General features: G+C 39.6%; 1 protein-coding gene across 2 annotated transcripts in view; it reads left to right on the top strand.

Moving 5' to 3' along the window:
* The window catches only part of PCNX2 (pecanex 2), a 292,353-nt gene that overhangs the window by 34,017 nt on the left and 230,513 nt on the right, over positions 1-27,823 (top strand). For both annotated transcript variants that reach the window (XM_017526554.2, XM_017526553.2), the window contains exons 6-10: positions 2,000-2,147; positions 2,288-2,433; positions 3,958-4,051; positions 17,120-17,255; positions 27,334-27,479. In XM_017526554.2, the coding sequence (XP_017382043.1) occupies positions 2,000-2,147; positions 2,288-2,433; positions 3,958-4,051; positions 17,120-17,255; positions 27,334-27,479 (670 nt within the window). The remainder of the gene's footprint in view (positions 1-1,999; positions 2,148-2,287; positions 2,434-3,957; positions 4,052-17,119; positions 17,256-27,333; positions 27,480-27,823) is intronic.

The following is a 27,823-nucleotide window of genomic DNA, read 5'->3' as shown; positions in this document are numbered from 1 at the left end:
AAAATTTGACAGGTATAAAACCACACCTGTATTATGACTTCATTTTTGTAAAAAAAAAAGTGCATGTATCTAGGAAAAAGAGACTGGTGTGATGTGTATCAAATTGGCTCCAGTGGTAATATCAGAATTAAGAGTGATTCAAAGCTGTTTCTTTTGTATAGTTTTAAATCATATACAATGAATGTGTACATTTTTATAAACAGAAACATTTCTATAAAAGTGTTTTTAAGGAGAGAAGGAAAAATATAGTCCATATGTTGACTTATGTAATGTATCCATTTAAAAGAGAAAAGGAGTCTAAGATATGATAAAGAGATGTGAACAAATGAATTCAAAGACACTTAGTGTGAAGCAGGAGAGCTGTGTCAATATGCCTTTCTGTGATTTTTTATGAGGCATGATTACTGGCTAAAGCTATTTGTTATGATAGCACTTTCTTATAAATGTGTTTCTTGAAAACTGTGAAAACTTCTGTCTTGACAGGCTGTCAAATGAAATGCAAACATTTTCATACCAAGGAAATTCTTATGGTAGTCTCACAGATGTGCTGAAAATGTTTATCTTCGGGACTCACAGAGAAGCCAGCATTGCTCCTCTAATGACTTGAAGTTTAAGGATGAATAACTTTGTTATGTATGCAATGATATGATTTATATCCCACAGACACTAACACAGTTTTGCTTTCTGAGGGCTTAGGCAGAGCTTGATAGACTTTTCTAATGGTGTGTCTTGAAAGAACTTGTAGATTCAGGCTCAATTCTGTTCTCTCAGGCACAGGCTGTTGAGTGTTAGAGGTAATCATTTACTCAGAGTAAGTCATGGGAGTACAATGGTCCTTTTGATCTTAAAAGTGACTGTTGGAATATGTCCACAGATAAGGAAGGGCTGACCCTCAGGGACATATGCAGTCCATTTTGCATAATGGTATAAGCTGAGACCCTTAGTTGGCTCATTGTTTAAAGAGGATTCAAAAATATAAAACAAACAAACAAAAACAAAAATAAGCCCACCCCAAATCTGTACCTATTGATCTTGGAATTCTCATTTACCTTAAAATGTTCTCAGGGCAAGGAGTAGGTGTTGTAGCTCACTGTGTCCTCCACAGTGCTAAGCATATTTTTCAAAATCAGCTATACTTGGCCAGGTGTGGTGGCTCACACCTGTAATCCCGGTGCATCAGGAAGCTGAGGCTGAGGTGGGAGGATCACTTGAGGCCAGGAGTTCAAGACTAGCCTGAACAACATAGCGTGCCCCTGTATTTGCATAAAATTTTAAAAATTAGCTGGATATAGTGGCTTGTGCCTGTCATCCCAGCTACTTGGGAGGCAGAGGTAGGAGAATCACTTGAGCCCAAGAGGTTGAAGCTGCAGTGCACTATGATTCCATCATTGCACTCCAGCCTCCAGCCTTGGCAGCAGAGCCAGACCCTGTCTCAAACAAACAAACAAACAAGCAAAAACAACCCCTGCCCCCAGCTCTACTTAACAAGTATTTGCTTTTGAAGGGCCAATTCTAGCTTTAACTTGAAAATTCAGTTTTGGAGAGTGAGTGAGAAGAAAGACTGATAAGATTTATAAATGGTAAAAGGGACCTTGCTCTGAAATAGCCAGATTTTTTGTAATTTTTTTTTTAATCTGAGGTTATTCATTTATGAGATATGAACCTTTTAGAACTATGTAATCTAAATGGGTGATTTCCAGCTGAGCACATGGTGGTCACTGAGTTATTTCAAGGGAGTTCCTCAGCCTGTATGTAAAATAGTAGGTGTTTGTAGATGCCTAAATAACACATCTTAAACTTATACATACTTCTGTTTTTCAAATATATGTAGGTACTTCCATAATTAGGAAAATGAAAAATTATTTAAAAGTCTTTTGCATTCATAGGAGCTGCTCAGATTTTCTTTCTATTCTTGTTTCAGTTTTGGTAACTTACTTCCCAGAGTTTTCGCCATTGATTTATTTTATATTATATTAATACAAAAAGCAATGTTTTTCAGATAACTGTTCCCAGGAAAAAAAGGAGGAAACCCTGGAAAATGAAAAGCCCAGTGGACACAATTCTAAGCAAGGAAAACCAGACTTGCAAAGTCAAGACCATACTAGTACTAGCCCCGTGTGCACTCAGCCTGCCAAGACCACAGCCTTGTAAGGATAAGTTACTTACTTAGTTTCACTTGATCATAAAGCATGAGACAGACTTATTTACTGGCTGCTGCTTTTAATGCTTTATTAAGGATAAGGAGGAACTTCTAATCATTGTTTTTGAAACTCTTATATATGTTAAGTTTCCAGGGCAATAGACAAAGACAGATAATCTACAGGGTAACTTCCCAACAAGATAGTTCTGTCTTGCAAGTCATCAGTGGGCCTGAAACATCTGTACAAGAAGAGATATCTGTGGATGCTATGCACGTCTTCATTGATGAACATGGTGAGTCTTTGGAGCTCTTTACTAATGAACAAGCAGGGGAAAACTGTCAGCTTTCTCAGGACTCAGCATGATATCTAGACTTGAGAACTGGAAGATTTAGTCTCGTAGTTGGCACATAATGTTCTTTGAACAGAGTGTGCTCCCTTCCATCTCAGGGCCTTTGCACATTCTGTGCCCCAGTGTGTGCTGTTTATCCTTCAGATGTTAGTCCTAAGGTCAGTTTTTCAGGGATACCTTTCCTGGACTCCCAAACTTAATCAAGTTCATCAGTTTTTGTTGTTCTTTTAACATCCCATCTCTTTCCTTCTTTGATAATATTACAGCTTGTATAAGAATTTGATTAATGGCATTTCCACCTTAGAGTTATCAACTTCAAGAGAGCAATGCCTGGTACTCAGTAAATACTAGTTGGATCTATGTTGCACGCCTGACCTTGACATATTTTTTCAGTGCCTTGTTATAAAAAAAATTTAAAATAATATACATAGAGAATTAAAAGTGGCAAGTTCAAAGTTCAAAGTTTAAGGGTTATAGGTCCTAGTTTTTCTGGGATGGATCTTGGCTTATGTATCATATAGATCCAGTAGTGCTTGTTATTTTACTCTTGAAAGGATCCTGGTGTGGAGAACAAATTATATAGTTTCTTTATCTGGAGTTCAGTAGTTTGTAGTTTTAAATGCTTTTGCATCTGCAGAAATATAAGGGACTTTTACATCATAAGGAACAACATTCGCACTTACATGAAAGCCTCCACGGGGCTGCGGTTGTCAATACAATTTCTCTTGGTGGAAAACACCTTTGAGTAGAGGGCCACCTTCCAGCTGCTCACAACAGACAAGGTTAATTACGCTTCCTGTGTCAACTGAAGAAGGTACTAGTAGGAGCTCTTCTGGGCAGAAACCGTTTACATTAGAAAAGGAACGGATTTTCACACCTCAATCTCCTGAACTGCTTTAGTGGAGCTAATTGAACTCTGCAAATTAATTCCATCTCTTCCTTTTCCTCATTAACAGGCTGACACATCTGTCAGTGTGCCGTGGCAGTTGCTCATCTGCACATTTGGAGGCAGAGATGGCCTCATGTGGTCCACCAATCAAAACTGTACACTTAATAAGCTGCTTTTTGCTCATGATATGGAGGTATACCTATACAGTAAACCTCAGTTATATCCTAGCACAGATCATGCTGACACATGAAGAGAATATATACAAAGCGAATTAAGAGATGATACAAATAGGTCTATCAAAAGTAATTAAGTAATAGGTAACCAAGTCAAAACTTGTCTAAGTTTATTAGCAGGGAAATAGGTTGAAGAAAATTTTCTTGGTAAAGTTTCTTTTAGACATCCTTCGACTTCTCATGATAAACATTCTGTGGAGAAATGTAAAGAATGGATCCAGTTTCTCAGCAATTATTACAACAGACCAAAATAAGTTTCCTTTTAACTTGAAAAGTGTATAAGCTGAGACAATTCTGTACAAATAATTATGTCATCTTCTTTGCTGAAATTTTCTGATTTTACAGGGGAAGTTAGATCCTGTTATTTAAAATCTGGAAATCAGAAAGAAGGCCCTTTACAACCTCTACCATCAAATTATGACTGTCTCTCTCAGACTCGGTGAGTAAAGCTTTGTTTCCAGGCTTAAGAGCTGTGGTATTGCTGGGAGACGCAGCAATGAAGATAAAGTGAGGATTCTGGTGTAGAAGAAATGTGTTAATCCCTTTGTAGTTGTTAAGGCATGTGGTTTTGTGTGAAAGAAAAAGAAAATCTGACGTTGTGAAATAATGAAAAATAAATGAAACCATTTTTATTGTTGCTGCTTCCAAAAATGAATATAACATGTAGGTAGTAGAAATAGGCAGGAACCCTGTATAAACATAATAATGTTCCCTTCAATAAAGATGGTGATGCAGCTCTCAAACACATTATTAAATTTGTCCCAAGGAGTGGACTAGAAATGTGGTTAGTTCTCATTTATTCTCATTTACAGTAATGAAGGCAAACTGTTTTATAGTTAGATAAAGATCTTTTCTTTTTTACTTCAGAATGCTTTGAATAACTTTCTTAATTATGCTGATATTAAATGAGTTGATGAAGTTGATATTAAATTAGTTTGCCTATCTGGGACATATGATGATTAATAGTGCATTGGACAAGCTGTACATCTTGTCAGTGGCAGACGGAATTCATCCTTCATCCTGGGTTTCAAGATTCTTTGTGGATAATCCATATGGCCACGTCTCAGTTGGTTGCTCTAAGTATAGAATTGAATTTTTCATGTATGCTTCTTTAGAGTTATATGTATATTTGAGGATTTATGGGAGACTTTCTTGGTATAACTGGAATGTCTTGTGCTTCACATCCAAACCTTAATTTCAGATCCTGTGGCCCCCATGTATCTTTCCAAGTTTAAAATCTTCCCAGGGGTATATGGGAAATTCAGAGGGAGGCTCCTGTGTGCTTAGAATAAAGGCTGCCTTTGTCCTTGCATTCTGGCCTCCAGGTGAAATGCTGTCGTATGCCAGCTTCTTAGGGCATTTTCTATTTTACTTCAGAATGCATTAATGGCATTACTGTTTCTTACCTGCTTAGGAATGCTAATGTCTGCCATGCAGGTAAGTCTGATGGGAACTGTAGGTGAGGGCTCTCTTCCGTCATGCAGTTCCTCCCGAGCTTTGCACTAAAGCAGGCTGCATGTGCTTAAAGTCACTCCTGTGGGGAAACAGCCATATTGTTCATGCCCTACTTGCCTTCCACTCTTCCCCCTTTTCCCACACTACCATGCACCAATCAAAACAGGCACAAACTACTTCTCCAGCCAAAAAGCATGCAAAGTCTCCATGCAAATGGACACCCAAGAGGAGAGGGAGGTTTGCTGCCCACATATTTACTCTAACCTCTAGGACATTCTAGGTGTTTTGTTGGTTTGACGAGTTTAGTCATCCAAGACAGCAGCTTTCTCAGACAAAGTACATAAATTGCATGAGAACACAGCTTTGAAAACTGTCGTATTATTTTGCAGTTCCCAGCTAAAAGTTGAAGTTTTTCTAATCTGAATTTACAACAAATTCTTGTTTCATCCCAAAGTAAAGTTACAAGATATTTGTTTTTAATTCCCTGCCCCCCCGGATAAATGTATGTCATTTCCCCCTAAGTTAAACACTTGAACTGCGTTTGTCAGTAATGATAGTTTGAATAAGGCCATATACCCAGAGTCTTAAAAAAAACTGAAAATATACAGTATCCCGGTAAGAATGAGAGAAAGGACCTATCGTGTTTTCATTAAGCCTCAGTTCCTTAGGCTCTTCCTTTTCTAGCATGACCTGCTCACTTGCTTTCTCCCCGTAAATTTCTCTCTCTTTATTAAACTTCCTCCAACCTCTGCGTTCTTTCATTTCCTCTGCATTTCCTTTCCAGATTATAGCTCTTTTATATTTAACCTGCCTTCCATTTCCAGAGCTGCCTGGAAGTACGCTTGCCACAGTGTATTCAGCCTTAGTGAAATGGCTTTTGGTGGGGTTGTGTTGGGGCAGCGAGGGGGTGTTGGACTGATAGGCAACTGAATGTGTTGATGCTGAGCTTTCTTATGAGGTGTGTGGCTTAGTGGAGAGTCTTAGAATACCAGGCCCTTTCCTATGTGCCTTTTCATGTCCATAGAACAGTCAGGCCCCTTTCTGTTACACAGAAGGGAAACCCACCTCAAATGAGTTTAATCAAAGTGGAGATTTTGTGGTGATGTAACTGAACAGTCTTGGGTCCATCTTTCTTCATGAGTGTCTAGATAAAGAGGTTCAGGTTTAGTCATCGGGGCCTAGTTCTGTCATTTCCTGTTCCTGTTCCTCTGTTTTGACACCATTCTCAAACACCACACCCTGGCGGTTAAAAGACAGCTGTTATTTCCCTAGATCTTATGTCTCCTCTCATCTAAGTCCAGCAAGGACAGTGTGCTTCTTTCCCATAGACCTCATTGAAGGTCTCATTGTGTCTTATTGGTTCTGACTGAGCCATAGTCCGTGAGCCCAATCACTGAGACCAGGCAAGCACTTGGCTTGGGCTTACTTACACACACAGAACTGGATTCTAAGTTCCCCCAAGACTGGATGGGCCTGGTTCTCCAAGGGATATTTGGAGTTCTGTGGATAAAAGCCGGGCAGCAAAAATCAACCGGTGACCCCTGAGGACTCTCTGTTTCTGGTGAAATGGCAGCTGAATTAATGAGTGAGCTTCTGTAAAGAGAAAAATGTTCAAGTTTTGTGCAAGCGACTTTCCCTTTGAAGAAAACATTTATCGAATGTTGCTAGTCACCCCTAGCTTTTCTCATGTGTGAATGCTCCAACGGGCAAGGTCTTCGTCCACCAGTCTCAGATGCCAAGTTCTGGGTCTCTGAATACCTGCTTTTTCTCCAGCATTATTTGACAGAGTATTGGTCTTAAGAGTTCTAGAAAAGGGCTGGGCATGGTGGCTCACACCTGTAATCTCAGCACTTTGAAGGCTGAGGTGGGAAGATCACTTGAGCCCAGGAGTTTGAGACTAGCCTGGGCAACATGGCAGGATTCCATCTCTACAGAAAAACAAAACAAAAATAGCAAAGACACAAACCAACAAGAAGAGTTCTAGAAAGGAAGGACACATTAGGATACATTGCCATGTGTAACTTCTCGTTCTTGTACTTCAAAGATAAAGTAAAATAATACACATACTTTGCTATCGTATGTATAGTTAGTCCTTAAGATAGATAATAGAGGGGACCTCGTTATGTGGTGGTGTGGCATTCCGTGACCTGTTTGGGCAGAGTAGATATACAGTGCTTCCTGTCAGATGCATGAGCACAAAACTCTAGTCACGTCACTTAGCAAAATTACAGCATTGAAGCTGGCCCTTAGGCAGTTCTGGAAAAGCAGTTAAGGTGCTGCCATCTGTTTAATTCATGCTCAGGAAAAACGACTCAGTCCTATGTCAGTCAGATGATCTTCTGGATTTAAACTGCTGTCTGACAGGCTTTGGGTGGATATTCCAATTGTCTCAAACTTCCCAGCCTCTGACACACAGAAAGCTGTGCTACCCATTCACTGGAGGGCTAATTTCTTTGGATTTGTGAGAAGCTTTGTCTTCTGCAGAAGTCCGTGATGTAATGATGATCTGGGAATCTTTGAATTGGCTATCTGAGAGAAAAATTCTCAGAAAACAGACTAAGAGCCAGCTATATGGCTCAATGTAGATATTTGAATTTTGGAATTAACATACTAGTGTGTGTGTGCACACTCATGTGAGTTTGTGTGCACATGGGGGGTGTCATTTTTGTAACTCTGTCTCTAATAGTAGAGGTAAAGAATGGAACCAGAGCGGAGCCAGTGAGATGCCAACAGGTCAGGATTTTGGCCCATGGAAGGGGCAAGTGGCTTATACTTTAGCACTGTCTTCCCAATTTGCAATATTATGGCAGTTCATGGCCCTGAATGAGGCACTTTCCTGCAATAATAGTTCTGGTAGTAACAGCCACCATTTATGAAACACTTACACATGAAGCTGAATGTTAAAGTATCTAATTTTATCTGCACAACAATACTGAGACTGGTGATGCTAGCTGTATTTTACAGATAAGGAAACTAAGACTGATTGTCAAAGTGCTCAACTTAATGTAGATAGTAAGTGGCCAGTGGACAGGTGAGTCTCCCTCCCTGCTCCTGTCCCCCCACAGTGGTGCCACACAAGCTCAGGGTTCTTCAGAGCCCAGGCAGGTGTGATAAATAGGTGAAGGGGGCCCAGTGTGGAATGATAGAGATGAGTGGGGATGACTACAGTCAATTGGAGGGCATTTATCCCCACTGAAGGGCTGCCGCTATGTTAGTCTACTTATGGTGGCTCATAAGCCCCAGGTGACAGGATTTTCCAGTTTTTCTCCACAGGAGCTAGAAATACATATTTGTATCTAAAAGTGTATTTTGTTTCATATTGTTGATTTTAATTTTTTTTAACAACATCACAGACCACAGGTTGTGTGTGGTTGCCTGTGGCCTGTAAGCTACCTGTGGTCAGCCTCTGCTCTGCTCCCTCCAGTGGGAAAGCGCTTGCCCTGGTCCTTCTTACACTCCTATGTGGGATCCAGATGCCCCTAGGAGATTCCCACTGCAGGCTCCTCCAAACCACCTTGCGAAGTTCTCCACTTATTGCTTCCTTGTGAAACTCATCTTTGAAAGCTCAAGTTACAATCTGCCGCTATTCTACTTCTTTTCCTTCTCAGTCCTCCCTGTGAAAATAAATTCATCTCTTCAAGTTGCTGCCAGAAGGATGCTGATCATGTTCTGCCTGGTATCTCATTTATTTGTAGAGGTTCCCGTCTCTTTTTCTAGATAGCATACATCTAAAACCAGCCTTCACTTCCTTTATGGGTAGATGCTCAATAAATGTGGGATTAAATCAAATGAATCACTGGAGATGACAAAGATGGCCCAGTTGGAGTTCTGGGATGAGGGGCGGCAGGAGAAGCTAAACAGGAGGGACAGAGTAGGCCCCTGGGGGCCGTGAAACCTGGTTGAGGAGCTCGGTTTGTTCTCTATGCAGCAGGAGTGATGGGAATCTATCTGCAGAGCAAAACAACCCCGATGAATGTGGAATTATCAAAACGACCCCAAGAAGTAAATCCCTCATCTTTGGTGGGAGATTTGGGTTGGTGGGAGAGCCAGAAGCACTAGCAGTTTGCCAGATCAATATATTTGAACACAGAATGTGATCTTCTCTTTTTATAAGCGGGAAAGTAGAGCAAAATGAAATCTGTAAAATGACTCTTTTTAAACCAATCTACATAGAAATCAGAGGTGGAGACTCAAATTTTCCAGCCCTGAGTTTTTATTATTTTAATTTAATTCATTTTTTTGAGATAGGGTCTTGCTCTGTGGCCCAGGCTGGAGTGCAGTGGCACAATCTTGGCTCACTGCAACCTCCACCTCCTGGGTTTAGGGGATTCTCTTGCCTCAGCCTCCCAAGTAGCTGGGATTAAAGGCATGCACTAGCACACCTGGCTAATTTTTTGTATTTTTTTTTTTTTCCCCATTTATTTTATTGTATTTTAGGTTTTGGGGTACATGTGAAGAACATGCAAAATTGTTGCATAGGAACACACCTGGCAGTGTGATTTGCTGCCTTCCTCCCCATCACCTACATCTGGCATTTCTCCCCCTGCTATCCCCCCCCAGCTCCCCACCCCCCACCGTCCCTCCCCTATTTCCCCCCAACTGACCCCAGTGTGTAGTGCTCCCCTCCCTTTGTCCATGTGCTCTCATCGTTCAACACCCGCCTATGAGTGAGAACATGCGGTGTTTGATCTTCTGCTCCTCTGTCAGTTTGCTGAGAATGATGGTTTCCAGGTTCATCCATGTCCCCACAAAGGACCCAAACTCATCGTTTTTGATTGCTGCATCATATTCCATGGTGTATATGTGCCACATTTTCCCTATCCAGTCTATCGTCGATGGGCATTTGGGTTGGTTCCAGGTCCTTGCTATTGTAAACAGTGCTGGGGTTTTGTCATGTTGCTCAGGCTGGTCTCAAACTCCTGGCCTCGAAGTGATTTGCCCGCTTCGACCTCTCAAAGTTCTGGGATTACAGGCACGACCCACCACGCCCAGTCCAGCCCTGTGTTTTATTAATTCATAAGGAAACAATTTTCTCTGCCTGTATGAAAGCTAACAGCAGAGGAAAATCTGACATTGAGAATTTTACTTCCTTGAAATCAGGGGTTTAGTATGTAGCTATGTGAACACAAATTTTGTCTCGGACTTATCTGGGTTCAAATGCCAGCACAATATTTACTTTTTGTTTGACATTATACAACTTGCTTAACCATGTTAAGTATTCATTTTCTAACCAAAAAATATAGACGATACCTTTGTAATTAATTCACTGGGTTGCTTTAAAAATTAAATGTGATAGTACACATGCAGTGCTTAAGACAGTGCCTGCCATGGAGGGCCCTCAGTCAATGTTAGCTGTGGTTACTATCTTTGGTTAGAAGCAGTAGGACTTCAGGTAAAGTGCACTGTGACTTGATATACCAAAAGATGCTGACTTTTGTTTCTTGAGCTTATATCACAAAATACCTGATTTTATATAACAAAAGATACTTTCGGCCAGGTGGGAGCCTTTCCTCTAGTGCTTTTATGAGTTGGTTTATGTCATTTGAAGGCATTCCCCTTATTAACCTGTTGTGTTCCAACATCTTAGCATGTATGATCATTTTCGAGTAGGTCTTTTAATATTATGTTCCTGGCTTTTAATGCAATTAATTTTTAAGTTCTTCTGTTATAGTAAACATAAACTTTGATTTTGAACTTGGAAGGATGCCTACATGGGGCTGTGAGCCATTTAGCCATGGATAATGCATTGGAAAAGAAGCCTTTTGCCTATAGGATGACTTCAGTGGCTGGGATTGTCTCCAACTGGGCTATGAAATGGCTGATTCTTATTATTGGCAAGAAAGCCATTCTTTTTAGCCATTGTTCAGCCTTGTTACCATGTGACAGTTTTATATCCCTGACTCCCAAGTATGAACAGGGAATTGTTAGCAATGTAACTTCCATGTCTCTTTGGGGGTTCCTGAAGGAAACCAGGAGAGGAAACAGATTTCTCTCCTTGGCCCCACTGTGACTGTGGGAACCAGTGCAGTTCTTGTGGACTGCTGGAGAAAAATAAGCCGCACTTTCCAGTTGTACAGTAGCTGTCCATAGAGCAGATACCTTTGGTGACATTACCTAACATAGTTCTGCTTTCCCCAGAAACTGGAATGAGGAAACTACAGCTTGAATTGCTGCCTTTAGAATTGCTAGTAGGAAAAACTGCCAGAGGATAAATCCACTTCAGCATTTTATTACTCAGAACACAAGATTGATTCAGTAGTTCAGAGCCAAAATCAACTAATTTGCCTAGAAAATTGGAGTTGCTAATCTGAAGTAGGCTATCTGCCTAGGAAGTTGGAGGTGAAGCTGCTTAGAAAGTTGAAATGTGTTTTTGAGTCCAAAGGGTTTGATGCAGAGTGAACTTTTATTACTTCTCAATAGATCTTGCAATTAAATCTTGATAGTTTCTCTTTTTTGTTCAACAAAGATTTACATTTCTTTGTGTATAAATTATTCCAAGTAATATAGCAGCGCTTTCTTCTATGAATAATCTATAACCATGTTTCAGTATTAATCTGGCTTCTCCAGTGTCAAAAGCGATCTAATGGAAATGCATGCAAAATGCATATCATCTGCTCCCCAGTGAAATCTGATTGGAAAGACATGATATTTATATTCATTTTGAAGCTCTATAACTCATAAAGTAGGTATGGTAGTCTACTGAATGGAAGAGCCATTCTGGAGCAAATTAGTTCACAGGACCTTTCATTGGGAATTTTTATATCAAGGATGGAACCTCAACTTGTTTTTATTTAAAACAGAGTAGGATGGTAATATACATATTTATCTAATTCACTTATTCATGGCTTTTGTTTTTGAATTATTGTAGCAAAGATTGAAGCAGGTATTTTCAGTTTATAAATTGGGCTTATATTTGAAAGCTGCCCTAAATCTCTAAGCCCACTGTGTACCATACTCCAAAGGCAGATTGAAGCCCTGTACATAATCTTTACTACCTCCTCAGAATTCTTACTCTTCTGTTGACATTATCAGCTTCTCTAACCCTTATTTCAGCAAAACCTCTTATTGGTATTAATTTTCAGGAAAGTCCTCGAAAGCCACAGTGTTTAATTATCTACCTGGTTCCCAAAGAAGATAAGCAGGCAGAAAGCGGCAAGAAGTAATCACCTTTGTTTAGACTCTGTTTTTAACTTTAGTCAGAAGAAATAATAGTGACACTCTGGTTTGGAATAGCTGAACAGGAACGCAGGGCTCGAAAACAAGTCAACTACATATTCAAAATGAAGAGGAAAACATTGTGACTTCTTTCAGTATTGGATATACCCAGTTCGATGTGCCATTCAGTTATAGTTTGGAAATTTCATCTTTTATTACAAATATTTGAGATCATGCATATTGTTGCCTCACTCACTTAATTTGGATAGTAGAGAGATATGTATTCGCTGCTTCAAATTTGAAAAACTTTTTTAGGCTCTTGGTGCCTTTGATCACACAGAGGTGGAAAACTCTGGCAAGAAGCAGATGGTCATCCAGGTCTGCCTTGGAATAGTATCTGCTATCTCAGATTTCCACTTCCTCTCTTGTTGGCTTTTCACTCTTTACTCTTTGTTCCTCTCATTGTCATTCTTATCTTGCTTTCTTAGACATATTAGAAAGAGATTATACTTCCACCCAGGCATAGTCATAAGGAGGGAAGGTTTGTGAGGTTGATTCTAGAAAGACTTGTTCTCTGGGGCATCTTCTCTGAAAGCCTGAGAATTGGCCCTGCTGCTTAGTGTGGTCACAGCCAATGCCGCCACATGATGGCAGTCAGGTCCCATGCTCCCAGCCTTGCCTCACTTCTGCGGCATTGCTGCCTTTTTCTCATACAAATTTTGCTGTCACATAAAAGGAGTTGCTGGCCGACTTTAAAACAAGAATCCCTGTTAAAATTCAAAATAACAGGTTATGGTTTTCAGAACAGTGCTGCTTTAGTTAAGCTTCTTTCATATCGAACATGTTGCTGCGACTTTCCTTTCTGTGTCCCTCAGTGTGCCTTGTTCCCACGTCCCCAGAGGAAGCCTGAAAAGCAAGGAAGGATAGGCAGAAAAAGGGAGGCCCTCTCCCTGAGAGTGGAAGGCTATCGTCTTTAAACTCTGGGAAGATGAAGAATCTCAGGAAATGTTTTTCCTAGGTCAATGAGACAGTGTAGAGAAGGCACTTGTATTTTGACTGTTACTTGTAGAAGCTCAGATGGTGAAAACCTGGGGAGTCCAGTATGGTGGAATATTGTCATGGTCAATTTGAGGCCCAGCTCCTTCCATGTAGAAGTGTGCTTTTCTGACCCAGCCTAGATTCTAGCCCCAGGCCCGTCTTTATTGCCTTCTAGTGACAGCACTTTTAGAAGTTTCCACCATTAATCACTCTTTCTGCTATTGCTTGCAGCTCAATTTAGTTTAAATAAACGTATCTCTGCTATACCCCTGAACCAAACTAGTTTACGAAAGATTCACCAGAGAACAGGATAATTGAGACCACATGTGCTCAGTATCATATATTGTAGTTCACTGAATAGCTACTACAGGCTTGGGGTATTTCCATTTCCATTATTGTTTTAGAGGAAGAGAAAATGTCTCTTGAAACTTAATGCTTTCACTTTATATGTATTGATATGGGAAAGCTTTGGCTTTAAGTTACAAAGACATAGTCTTTTTAGATGATTATACTCCTCACAGTCCATAACTTAAAAAAAAATGAGAGAGAATAAGCAGCAAATGATGGAAAAAGAAATGCAAGCAAAGAACACAGACTTTGGAATTATTCAAAATTGGACTCCTGTCCACCTGTCCATGAAAGGGATTTTTGTGAACATTGTCGTCTCTTTGGTAATTGGATGGGCAAGCTGGTGCACTATCAGGACATCAGAGAATTACATCACATAAGGGAAATGTCTCCATTTGAGCAATGCTTACTGTAAGGATGTAACCATTTCCTCCTAGCCAAACGGGGAGCACATATACACATGAGAATACAGATGACAGTACAGGTTTCTGATGCAGACGTATACCATTCATTAAGCTCAGAAGAGAATCTTGCTTAATATGCTCATGCCTTGTCTAGAATACTCCACCCTTGTAAAAAAGGCTAATTAAGAGGGAATGTAATATGCTATTTGAGACTGTCTATGTAAAATAGGAGGATTAGGTGTGAGTTGAGAGCAAGATACTCTTCCCACATGCCTGCTAACAAGACACTTGGAATTAATATGTCATTTGTGTAAAAGCATAGGAGTCATGTTGCTATTTAATATAAGAATAAGCAAAGTCAAGTCCTATATCAACAGAAGGAAGCAAAAAGGGTCAGGGATGGTTATGAAGTGCCTAATATATGAAAGGCAATGTTCACTGCTTTACTTGCATAGTCTGGCTTAGTTTCCACAATGATCCCTATGAGGAAAATATCTTCCTGATTTTATAGGGAGGATTTGAGGCAGGAAAATAACATGCTTATAGTCATGGATAGTAAGTAGTAGAGAAATAATTTAACCTAGTTCTGTTTAGCACTCACCCAAAAGATTTTAAATAGAAAATCAACCCACAGATTTTTTTAAAGGATATTTAAATGGCTTACATAGGAAAATGATGTTTATTATTATTTTACAATCAGAAATATTCTAAGAAATATGGAAAAATTATGCTAATGTGTATTGATTGATTCCTAGCAGGAAACCTTAGTAGGAGGAAGACTGCTCTAAAACAGCCATTCGTTACACCTTATTCATGGTCAATTCTTAGTTTATTTCAGTTGGCAATAGAGGGTGCTATACACCTTCTACATTTTTGCACAGAAGCATACATTTTTTTTCCCACTCCTGCCCATTTACGATCATTACCTACCTTACCTACAATGTAGTTAGCTTAATCTTTTGGTTTTAGTGAAGTTTTGACCTGTGCCAAAACTTCAGATACCAGTTTAAGATATCTCTGAATTTGTGTTAACAATGCAATTTCAGTTCTATTGTATTTCGATGTGAAATGATAGTGTTACATTACTCAGTGGCTTCTATACAAAGCAGAAAAGTTTAAAGGAACATTTGTTTTTTTATATCTAACTAATCTTTTTCTCTGTTAGTGACAGAGATTATGCCACTAATATAGACAAGAAGAAAAAGCACCATTTAAGGAGCAAGCATTAAATTATGGAAGAACAGGATTTTAAAATTTTCAAACTCCATGTGCTTGTTCCACCTGATTCATTTCCTAAACACTGAGTTTGTCATGTAATGTTTCCTAAATGGTTCTTTATAAGGAAGACTTTATTGAATGTATTGAAATTTATGTTTATTTATGTGGGTGTGTGAAAATTGCTTTTTTTTTTTTTTTTTTTTTTTTCAGGATCTTACTCTGTTCACCCAGGCTGGAGTGCAGTGGCATGATCGTGGCTCACTGCAGACTAAACCTCCCAAGCTCAAGTGGTCCTCCCACCTCAGCCTCCCAAGTAACTGGGACTATAGGCATGCGCCACCATGCCCAGCTAATTTTTTTCTATATTTGTAAAGATTGGGTCTCACTATGTTGCTGGGGCTGGTCTTGAACTCCTGGGCTCAAGCAATCCTCCCGCCTCAGCCTCTCAAAGTGTTGGGATTACAGGTGTGAGCCACTGCACCCAACTGTATGACAGTATTGTGAACATTATTCACACAGAATAACTATTGGTATGTTTATGAATACAGTAGGAAGGAATTAGGAAAAAGATCCAAAAGACTGTCAGAAGCTTTATCATGAAAGGTGTAGATTATAAACCAGAAGGGAATTACATTACTGTAGCGTCTGCATTCTTGAGGAACCTGTATTAGATGGTGTGGTTTGGGCTGTAGGTAACCTTGTGTAACAAAGTGGGCCACACAATGAGATGTATTATCTCAGAACACAAGAAACCCAATGATAGGATCTGTTGAAGGCTGGTGAATTTAGAGGTTTAATGCTGTCATCAAAAAACTAGTTCCCTTCCATCACTCAGCTCTCCAGTCCTCAAGTTTGTCCTTCACGATGGCATTATTTATTATTCATGAATCATCTAAAGGCCTGGAGAAAGACTGTCTTTTACTTTTGTTACAATTTAAAAGCTATAGATAAATTTGTCCAAGAGCTCTCTTATTCCCAGCCAACTCCTCTTTGCTCCCCAGTGACCTCCTAGAATTGTGTTTCTTTCTCATTCCAAAGCCAAACTCTGGCCAGTGCAAATGGCTTACAGACCTGGATTTTTCCCTGGGGCTAGGGAGGACCTTGTGTCTCTTCCAAAGCACACAGTCTTGGAGGATTTAATAAAATGGAGTTATGGTAGCAGACATTCTGTGAGAAATGCCTGTTGAGTAGGCAGCCAACATTGTGTCCTAAAGTTGTAGGTACCCTGCTAGAAAATCAGATAGAGAAGTATGTCCTAGGTTTTGCTTTCTGAGCCAAAGGAAAAAAATGCTAGGATTGAAATTGCTTATTATTAATTTAAGTCTTGTCCATCTGTGTGTGTTTAAAGATAAAACTATTTTAGATACAGATCACAACTAATTCAGTAATGTCCTCTTTATCAATTACCCAAGGCATTTCTTTTATCTAATATGTAGTTTCCTTGCTTTGAGGTGTGGTGGAGAGGAGGTGCAGCCAGGTAGCAGAAGGGTTAATCTCTGTTTCTTCCTCATTAGTGTCTGGAGAATTATCAAGCTATTTGTTTTTACAAAATGTGAAGCTAGAGTTTGTTGCTAAGGCCTCCCCAACCACTAAATATGTAAAAAAATTAAGGTTGTCATCTGTAGAACACCAGGCATCTACCTACCTGCCCTACGACACACTGCAACCCTGGACAGCCTGAGTAATTTCAATGTATGCAGGGTAACTGACTTTCTACCTGAAGGTAGCCTTGTATACATAATTTTAAACTCTTAACTGTTTATGTAAGGTTGTAAAGACTCATCCACTACGTGCTTTGGGCATTCCTATTGTCCTTGTGTTTGTATATAATAAATAGATGACTTCTGGTATTACCAGGTAACCAAAGCTTTTGTTTTGCCCATCCTCAGAGAGATGCAGGTCAGCTCCTCCAGTACCACAACTTCTGAGAGTCAAGATCCGTCTTCTGGGGACCCTGCGGTCCGTGCCCTTCAACAACAGCTGTTACTGATGGTGGCTCGCAGGACCCAGTCAGAAACCCCACGGGTACGTACATTCCAGAATTGCTGTTTGTGGATGTTCTAGAAACAGGGAATCTTAAAACCTTTTTCCAGGTTGGATTACCTGACAGAATTAGTCAGGTCTTTCCTGAATTTTGCATCACTGGGTTATTGATATATCACAGCAAGGCAGTCTACCGACTAAATGTGAAAAGAAATCAGATAGATAGCAGCTAACCAAGACTGCTAATATTGGGTTAGCTAACCTAACCAAATGTAACCTTGAGTTGTTATTAACAGGATTGCCACTGTCTCAGTTGCTTTCCAAGATGCATTAGAAATTCATGCACATTGATCTATGGTTGCCAGGATGCATAAGTCTTATAAGAGCTCACTGGATTAGGTTGCCTTTTCCCCCCATGGTTTGGAAAATATCTGTGTTTTTTAAATAATGTATTATTGCCTTGTGTATTAAATATTCAAAGATTCTTAAACATTTGACTTAAAGAGAGACTTTGTTCTTGGGGCAAGTGACATTATCATCAAGAGGTCTAAAAATATGAAGCCTTTCATTATTTTACTAAGAGATAACTTATTAATGTTCATTCATTTATCCAGTCAACCTTTAATGAGACACTTGGGAGGCAGAGCCAAGGATTCAAAGCCAAAGATAACATGGGAGGTTAGTGAAACACCCAGACATGAAGTTAGAGCTGCAGATTTAATTTTGGGCATTTTGGAGGAGGGGATATGGGAAACGCTTCTTAGAAGAAGAAATACTTGGGTTCAGCCTTGAAGAAAGATTGGTTTCCATTGGTACAGATTGAGAGAAAAGGATTATAGATGGATGATGTTATGTGAGTGTCAAGTTTCTTTATTTCTGTTTACCTTTTTTCCTGGAAATGTTTCAGTTCATTCTAGAAAAGCTCATCTTTGAAAAAAATAATACAATTTTATATACATACATATATTTTTATGACTGCTTAGCCACATTTTTCCAAAGGATGATCAGTAATACAATGGAGCTGGGTGCAGTGGCTCATGCCTATAATCCCAGCACTTTGGGAAGCCAAGGTGGGCAGATCACTTGAGGTCAGGAGTTCGAGACAGCCTGGACAACATGGCGAAAACCCATCTTTACTAAAAATACAAACATTAGCCTGGTATGGTGGCACATGCCTATAGTCCCAGCTACTTGGGAAGCTGAAGTACAAGAATCACTTGAAACCGGGAGGTGGAGGTTGCAGTCAGCCGAGGTCGTGCCACTGCACTCCAGCCTGGGCAACAGAGCGAGACTCTGTCTCAAACAAATAAACACAAAATACAGTGGGTTGAAATTTATACACCGTTACTCAGATGTGCAAAGAAAATGTTGAGTTACCTTTTAGTGGACCACATATTGCTCTGAGCTCTTATTCCTGTTGATGTGGTGAGTGTAGGGAGGACTTACCATAAAAGTGCCAATTGCTGGACGCAGTGGCTTATTCTGTAATCCCAGCACTTTGGGAGGCTGAGGTGGGGAGATGGCCTGAGCCCAGGAGTTCAAGGCTGCAGTGTGCTGTGACTGTACCACTGCACTCTAGCCTGGGTGGCAGAGTGAGATCCTCTCTCAAAACAAAAAAAAAGTGCCAATTAGGGTAATGCAGCCCTTTCAGGCTTAGAGTTTCTGTGTGAACAAGTGTTTAATTTATTCAAAGAGCTAGTCTTTTGGGACTATGTATTCTCTTTCCTTTTAGGTATTCAGGCTCTTTTTCTTTTTTCCAGGGCCTCTGTGCATAACAGATAGGATTCCTAAACCAGTAGGTGGAAGCGGACCTGGGAGGGGCACTTTTGGTGGGGGAGTATCCCCTTGGCCCAGTCACTGGGTGTACTGTGTATCATATCTCCCTGGTTTGGGTGAGGTGCTGGATCTGCCACTCACTGGCCACCAGTGACCCTGCCATTTGCCCTAGCTGTGTTCTCCACACACTATCACCCTTTACAAGGTCTGTGAGATCTGCCCAGCCCCACCCTCAGCTGCCAGTACGTAGTGCTCACTGCAGCCCTAGTAACGTGGGGGCCCTGTAGAATATGGGCTTTCCTGAGAAACTTGTGTTTTCCCCTGAGATAGGCCGAGGGAAGCGCTAACTCCCTACCACCCTCCAGAACATTAGTGTTGAGCCTCTAAGAAGGTTCCATGAGAGTATTGACATAGCTTGGGAAGAGGTAAATGCCATTGATTTCATGAGTAGCAGAGCTACACGAAACCAGAAACTTTGGATTATCAAAGGTATACATCCATTGGTTTAATATCTCAAAAATATCCCAGCTAGAGCAGAAACTTAAAAATAAGTAAATATTACAAGAATAAATCAGAAGCAGTCCAGCCATTCCTTATTTTACATTTGTACTCTTGTAAATGACACGATGATGCTTAAAAACTCAACTCACCTGTAGTGTTTCATTGTTAGACAGTTAACCAAATTCATTGCTTCAATCGTTTAAACTTCGTTAACTTTTAGTAAAAAATTCTCAAGTTCTATATTCTGTTATATCTGGGTACAGAGGAGGAAAAATGAAGATCGCTGCCCAGGTTCATAGGTAGGCCCTAAGAAAATATTTACAAAGGTCTCATACTGGAGAAAAAATGTAGTTCTACTATTTGTTTTCTAAATATAATTGATATCGCCAGGAAATTAAATTAGGTTTCAGCCACAAAATAAAAGCTAAGTTGGTTTTCTGCTCATTATCCAACAAATATTTGCTGTAGGATGACTATGCCTGCAGTCCTGTGCTCGAAGCTTGGTCTACAATGGTGAAAAGTCTCAGTCCCTGCCTGCAAGAAGTTTAACAGCCAGTCAACCAATTCAACTCTATAGGACAGAAATTCTGATTAGAATAGGCTTTGGTGATGTGGGACACAGAAGCAGCTCCAGGCCAGTAAATAGAGGATCAGAGAGGCTTCCTTAGCAAGGTGAAACCTCAGCTGAAATCTGGAGGATGAGTTGAAGTTAACCAAATAAAAGGAGATAAGGGTATCTACATAGAGAAATGACCTGGCTAAAGGGGCCTGGAGGTGAGACAGAAAGCAGGTGTGTTCAGTGCTTCTGGAGCCTGGAGGCACAGGAGGGCTATTGCTCAGAAGAGACTAGCAAAAGTAAGCAGGAGATAAGTCTCTGAAGACAAGACTTTAATCACCTCCTTCCCCCATCCTCCCTGCCTCTCTCCTCCAAGCACAGCACCTGAGCGTTGGGGATGCGTCCCCCACAACTTTCCGCAAGCTCTTTCTAGCAAAGGACAGAATTCTACAGGCTCTGATGGGTGGGTGGCCAGGAGGTGAGCCAAGGCCAGAGAAAGACTTGTCTGAAATTCCTCCCTGTTACAAATACAGTATGTGTGCAGGGAGTGAAGTGGCCCTGAAACGGAGCTCTCAGGAAGGGCTGTCACTTTTATGAAGGGCTGGTCATTAAAAAAAAAAAAATACACAAACACACACACACATACACACACACACAGGAGAAGAGGAAGTTCTTTTTCATCATCATAGCTGTAGAGTTTAGCTCTTGAGCACAAAGAGAAGGGCAGAGCTTGGGGCATAGTTGGAACTAGTGAAAATCTGTTGTTTGAACTCAAGATTGGCATTCAGGGGTTTTGAATATTACCAGTTACAATACTGGATGAATCTATATTATAAACTGGTACTTCTCTGTGACTAAATTTATCCATTATGTGCTTCTAACTCCACAGAGTATATTCTGTAGCCTCATTACCATGGCTTTTAAAATCTTACATTGTCCCAATATGTTATGGGCCAGTACCTGAGTAATCACCTTGAAACATTTTCTTTGTTATACTGCTGGTTGAGAGGCAGGTGAAGTCTACTCAAGGGCAGCAAAGAATCTGTAGGAATACAGCATTTTCTGCTTCCATTTACTGTCACCTGGGTATGGTCTCCAACTCATTCAGCTTCTCTTAACATTAAAAAATGAGATAGTGTGGTATGTGAAAGTGCTTTATAAACTCTAAAACTCTATGCAAGTCTGTGATCACAACATTATTATTATCATTATGAATAACATAAAGGTCAAGCATTTCATTAGTTCTAAACTGATGAGAATTGGTGAGAATTGCAAAGATGAGCACAGTGCTAGGCCTGACTGTTATTCTAGGTAAATATAAAGGTAGCATTTATATCACAATATCATTAAAACATTAACAAGAACTTATAAAAATGTTGGCATTGACTAAAAGATGAAACTGTTGAAATAATTATGTAGATGAAAGAGATGAGACCTCAATTATAATATTGTAGCATTTATTTTTCAACATAGATTCATTTATCTGAAAGTATATTAATACTTTAAAAATAAAAAGTAACATTTGCATCTTTTGATTTATCATGTTCAGAAGTTCATTTAAATATGGAGGCTCCTCAACTTAGAATGGGTTTACAGCCCTATAAATTCATCATAAATTGAAAATACGTTGAAAATGCATTTAATACACGTAACCTACTGAACATCATAGCTTAGACTGGCCTGCCTTAAACATGGTCAGAACACTTACAGTAGCCCACAGTTGGGAAAATCATCAAATACAAAGCCCATTTTATAATAAAATGTTGAATATCTCATATCACTTCTTGATGTTCTACTGAATGCTTATGACTTTCACAGCATTAAAGTTAAAAACTCGTTAAGTTGAACCATTGTAAGTCAGAGACTATCTGTAACAGGTTTAGAATCCACATGATTGGTTATGAATTCTGGCTGCTAAATGTAGCCACTGTTACAACAGTATCATCCTACTTCTAAAACATATGTTTCATCCCTCAAAGTTTTGTTCACATCTAGATATAATTCACATTCCACTTGTATGTTTTGAACACAAGTTGTATGCATAGCACTGGGCTAGGTACCTTTATGTTCAATGTCATCTTATCTTTAAGAGAAGTCTTCAGGTTAGGCATTATTTCATCTAGGGTTTGAATATCTAAGGAAACTGCAGTGCAGAGGGTCCTGAACTTGGGACATTGAAGGGACCCTGACTCAGTGTTCCTTCCTAGTTGTCCTTTTGTTACTATTAGGGTCTCCAGTGCTCACATCCTCCTTGGCGGCCACTGCTGTGATTTCTCACAATCCCACTTCTGACACCAAACAGTCCCTACCAACCCTGCTGTCCTAAAGCTGGGCTTGATAGCTGTTAGGAGTTACACATAGTTCCCCAAAGGACCACTTTTTCTTCTGTCTACTCTTCAGTCTTCTACTCCTTCTCCCTTTCCCCTGCCCTTTCAGGTAAAAACCTTTTGGGAAGCTGAGAACCTCTAACTATTTTCAATATCCATCCCCCCCAAAAAAAAAGAGGCCAATAATTTAAATCCATCTGTGCCTGTTCTGACTTTGGGGAGGTTCTGTAGAGCTGATCACTTACTCTCTTTCACATAACAGGGCCTAATATCTATTTTAGTTTTTATTTGATGTGGTTCATTCTAAAAATCACAAATCTGACTTTAAGTTCGTTTTACATAACATTTGTAACCCATTATTCCTCACCTTACTTTTGCCAGTTTCCATTATCTAGTTTCCTTTTCAAATTTATGTTGTTAACTTGTTCTTTCACAGTTGGACCATATGTATTATATCGTGAACTCTATTTGTTTTGCTGTGAAGGTGACTTTCTCTTTACTGATGAGCACTGCTTGAGGTGTCAATTCACCTGGGCCCTCTTAAGCATGATCGTAGAAAGAGCACAAATCTCTTCCTAATCTAGGACCTCGGACCAGTGACCTAATCTCTTAGAGCCTCACTTTCTTTTAGGAAACTGAGCTATTGTAAGCTTTTAAGGATTAGAGATAGTATGTGGCAAAATTATGATTTTACTAGTTGGTGGCAATTACTGATATCATCAAAAATTTGTATTCATTATCTGGAACTCTTGAAATAGCATTACTTGAACAGTAGAATTTCTCAGGTATCTCAGAAGGAATAGTCTTTTATTCTTAGATTTCAAAAATTCCGCCAAAAATATTTTTTAAATGTACACTATGTTTCCCTGCCTTCTTAAGAATATACTGATAGTAATGTAAGTTGTTCTTGATAATTCAGATTTATTAAATAAAACTTGGATATTATGCTATAAACACTAATCCATATAGGGAGTATGTGTAAATGCAATTAACTTGTTTTTTTAAAAAGAACTTAAGCTCAACTTTTATCCTTTCCTTCCTCCTCCCTTTTCCTAAGCTCTTTCTCAGAATAATAGAATTAAACTTGCAGGCCCAACTTACTGGGCAATGCAACATAATTATTCTTTGGCAAGGCTTAATGAATCAGAGACATAAACATAATTTTTTGGTTAATTTGTTTATGCATTCATTTTTTCATTATTTAGGCCACTTACAGTGAAAGATAAAAGTCATAGATCTGAAATTCCTTCTCAGACTTCACGGTGGGTCCTCACTTATGCAAGTGTAATTGCAAGCTTAATTGTTGATGTACTCTAGGGACTACCAAAGACCCCTTTACTCCATGCCCTCTCCTGGGATGGCCGGCCTACATTCTCTTATGACTCACTTCTGTCTCACTCTCTCTCCATAGATAGATACAGATGTAGATATGTTTATGCATGTGTGACAATGGTACCATGACTGATTTGCTTGCCTATTCCCAAAAATTCTAAACCCCTGTAAGGTAGCAACTCTCTCGTTATGTTTTCAATTTTCAACATATATTACATACAATATTTGGTTTATATAACCTACATAATAACTATTTTTTTTGATGAGTGAAAACATGAATGATATTAAAATGATGAGAAATATTTGAATTTGAATTTGGTACCAGAAAACAGGCCAGGAATAATTGTTGCAATTCACTAAAACATATAGCTTTGGGCTTCTTTAATATCTAAGGCAAAAAAGAAAATTCATGAACCTTTTTTTTCCCATAAAAGAAGTCAAATTATTTCTTTTTTTCATTAATGTTTGAGGAGTTTTCTTTTTTTTTAATTAAAGCAAGGATTTTCATTTAAGTAGCAATAATCAGCACAGTATGCTGGAATCTTTAAGTTTTAAAAACTATGCAGGCGTAGTCTTCGTGTAATTTTTAATATACTGACCTTTCCTAATAGCTAAGGGTATAATATGAAACCTCACTTTAAGAAGGGATTTTTCTTCCATTGGAAGGAATGCTGTCATTTTAGCTATTGCTTACCCTTGACCTGTTTATGCATCATGCATGGATTCTGACATAACAAGGACAGTAACCATGGGCTCCTGTGCACCTAATTCTTATTTACACTCTTTGTCCATGTGGCTTCAAGGAAAAGGACTTCTTTGTGGGGGGAGGGTTACTATAAATCACAAGTTCATCATCATGCAAAGAAGCTGTTCCTGCTGAGATGACACCAGGCAGTTTCCACGAAGCTCTCTTCTGTGTTGAAATAGAATTCCAGGCACAAGTAGCACTTACAATCTCAGCTTTCCTGTTACTCAGTCCTACTCAACCTGTATATTCCCTTCATGATGGATCAACTTTCCCTTCAGATGCCTTTTGCATTAATATTTGATATGTGGGATAACTCCATTTTCCATAGGCTGAGTTAAGCAGATTAGCATCTGGAAATGGAGAGATGGTAAAATTTGCTTTCTCAGAGAGTTTTGCAGTGGCCTCTAATGAAGCAGCTGTACTGCCCTCATGCATGCCATGCACTTTGACTTCAGTGACTTCCCCTAAATTAGGAAAAAAGTTGTGCAGTCTGCCCACGTATAACCTTGTGCTTTAGAAGCCAAAGAGAAATATGAGAGTCCTTTAAAAGCCAATGTCACCTCCACTGCTGCTCTTTGTCCCCATACTCATCCCTTTCTTGTCTTTGCCCTTCTTTTTAATCTCCTGTGTCTTATGTTTGTTAGCCTACAGGAAATCAGAACCGTAAATCCAAGTTGGAAAAATGCAGGACAAAATCAAACAAAAATGCAGATTAGAATAATCCAGCAATTCCATTTCCGAGGGTATATCCAAAAGAATTGAAAGCAGGAGGTCGAAGAGATACTTGCACACCTGTGTTCACAGCTGCACTCTTCACAATAGCCAAAGAGTGGAAGCAACTTAAATATCCCTTGACAGATTAGTGGATAAACAAAGGTGATACATACATACAAGGAGTATTATCCAGCCTTAAAAAGAAAGGAAATTCTGACACATGCTACAACATGGATAAAGCTTGAGGACACTATCCCAAGCAAAATTAGCTAGTCACAAAAAGGTTCAACCACTATATGATCTCACTTACATGAGGTGCCTAAAGTAGTCACATTCGTCAGGACAGAAAGTAGAATGGTGGTTCCCAGAGGCTGGGGGAGGGTAAACGCGGGAGTTGCTAAACAGGTACAGGGTTTCAGTGTTGCAGGATAAAAAGGCTCCAGACATCTGTTGCGTAACAATGTGAATATCATTAATACTATTGAACTTTACACTTACAATGGTTATGATGGTAAATTTTTTGGTATTTGTGGTTTTTTTTTTTTTTTTTTTTTTGAGATGGAGCCACACTCTGTTGCCCAGGCTAGAATGCAGTGGCACAATCTCTGCTCCCTGCAACCTCCACCTCCCAGGTTCAAGTGATTCTCCTGCCTCAGCCCCTGAGTAGCTGGGATTACAGGCACCCACCACCTTGCCCAGCTAAATTTTTTTTGTATTTTTAGTAGAGATGGGATTTCACCATGTTGGCCAGGCTGGTCCTGAACTCCCAACCTCGTGATCTGCCTGCCTTGGCTTCCCTAAGTGCTGGGATTACAGGCAGGAGCCACCGTACCTGGCCAGTATTTGTTTTTGAACCATAATTAAAAATATATAGAGTTTAGAAACAGAAGCTCTGCAGGGGGCTGGGGCATCTAGAGAAGGCTTAAGGATAGTAGCCAAGTGGCCAAGCAGAGTGAAGGAGGAGCTGTGTGGGGGCTTTGGTTTTAACAGCTCCTGTATGTGGAGAACAGGAGACAAAACACAGGTGGGATGTCCAGTAGGAGGCTCCCCTAACAGGATCAACTGTTACTTAATACTAACAGTGAGGTCATCATTTCCGTCCTTTCTTTTGGTCACCCGGGACCTCGCTGTTAGGATTAACTAACCACATTCTTTTTTTTCTTTCTTTTTTGAAATGGAGTCTTGCCTTGTTGCCCAGTGGTGTGATCTCAGCTCACTGCATCCGCCACCTCCTGGGTTCAAGCCATTCTCCTGCCTCAGCCTCCTGAGTAGCTGGGATTACAGGTGTGTGTCACCATGCCCGGCTGATTTTTGTATTTTTAGTACAGATGGGGTTTCACCATGTTAGCCAGGCTGGTCTCGAACTCCCAACCTCGTCATGCGCCCGCCTCGGCCTCCCAAAGTGTTGGGATTACAGGCATGAGCCATCGCGCCTGGCCTAACTAAACACATTCTATTACCAGCACCTTCGCTAAGGGGACTGCATGGAAAAGTGCCTGTTCCCAGCCTTGTGCCAGGCTCCCAAGAGTCCCTCATTAAGTATTTGATAGACAAATCAATGAAGGCCAATTTTTTTTTTTCAAAATTGAATTTTTTTCTACTGAATTAGAGCTAATCACAGATGAATCAGGAATTAAAACTTTTACTATCTGGGTCTAAATTTTCCCACATTTCAGGTTTAATGATTTAGATTTTTTTTTTCCAACAAATATTTCAGTTTTTCTTATAGCAGGCTTCTCCAATGACCTAGATCTCTCCAGTGAAAATATTTTTATTCTTAGTAAAATTTGAATATGTATCTCAACATTAAATAACACACTTTTCAGAAATGAAGTCATTTAAGATCTTTATTGAATTCTTACCTTTCATAAGAACTATTTTTAGAGCAGTTTCTTGGCCTTAACGAGCAGTAGTGTTTTGATGTGGTGAGTAGCATGATTTTAATGGTACGTTGTAAAGGAATTGAAGTATGTTGGTAAGAAAAATCTTTTTTGTTGATCATTATCCTTTTCTTACAGTACTTATTTTAAATGAAATATGTTGGTCTACATTTCAGAAGTTGAACATCTGCTTTTTGTATTTTTAAATTATGGTATATGTATATTTGTGGCCATGACATGACAACATGAAACTCTTTTTTCTGTTGTTTCTTTTGGTATCTAAAAGCATGTGAGTCAGGATCTGGAAGACTCGTCATGTTCTTCAACACAAGGAAAATTTAACCGAGAGCAGTTTTACAAATTTATCATTTTCCCTGGGAAGTGGATTAAAGTCTGGTACGATCGACTGACTTTGCTGGCATTACTTGATCGGTAAGTCACTGAGTATGCACATCCACTGTCGGAGGCACACCAGGGACATGACAGTGCCCACTGCATGCTTTCAAAGAAAAATTGTCACTTGCACATTTTCAGGTTGTACACTTCCTTTGCTGTGAACCCAAAGTCAAAGCAGTAAGATCCTGACAACAAATTGTACTTTAGCAGTTACAATGAGAAATAAGAGAGTTACAATAAGTAACTCTTATTAATAATAAATTAATTTATTAATAAGAAATAATACGTTACAATAAGAAATAAGAAATGGTTTCTATTTAAGGTTCGTTTGGGAACAGTAGCATACTTTGACGTACTCATGACTTACCCCATTTTTGTAG

The sequence above is a fragment of the Cebus imitator genome, unplaced genomic scaffold, assembly GCF_001604975.1.
Source record: "Cebus imitator isolate Cc_AM_T3 unplaced genomic scaffold, Cebus_imitator-1.0 Scaffold42, whole genome shotgun sequence".
NCBI classification, from domain to species: domain Eukaryota; kingdom Metazoa; phylum Chordata; class Mammalia; order Primates; family Cebidae; genus Cebus; species Cebus imitator.
Note: the sequence above shows the minus strand (reverse complement) of the source record. Positions and strands in the feature narration are given on the sequence as shown.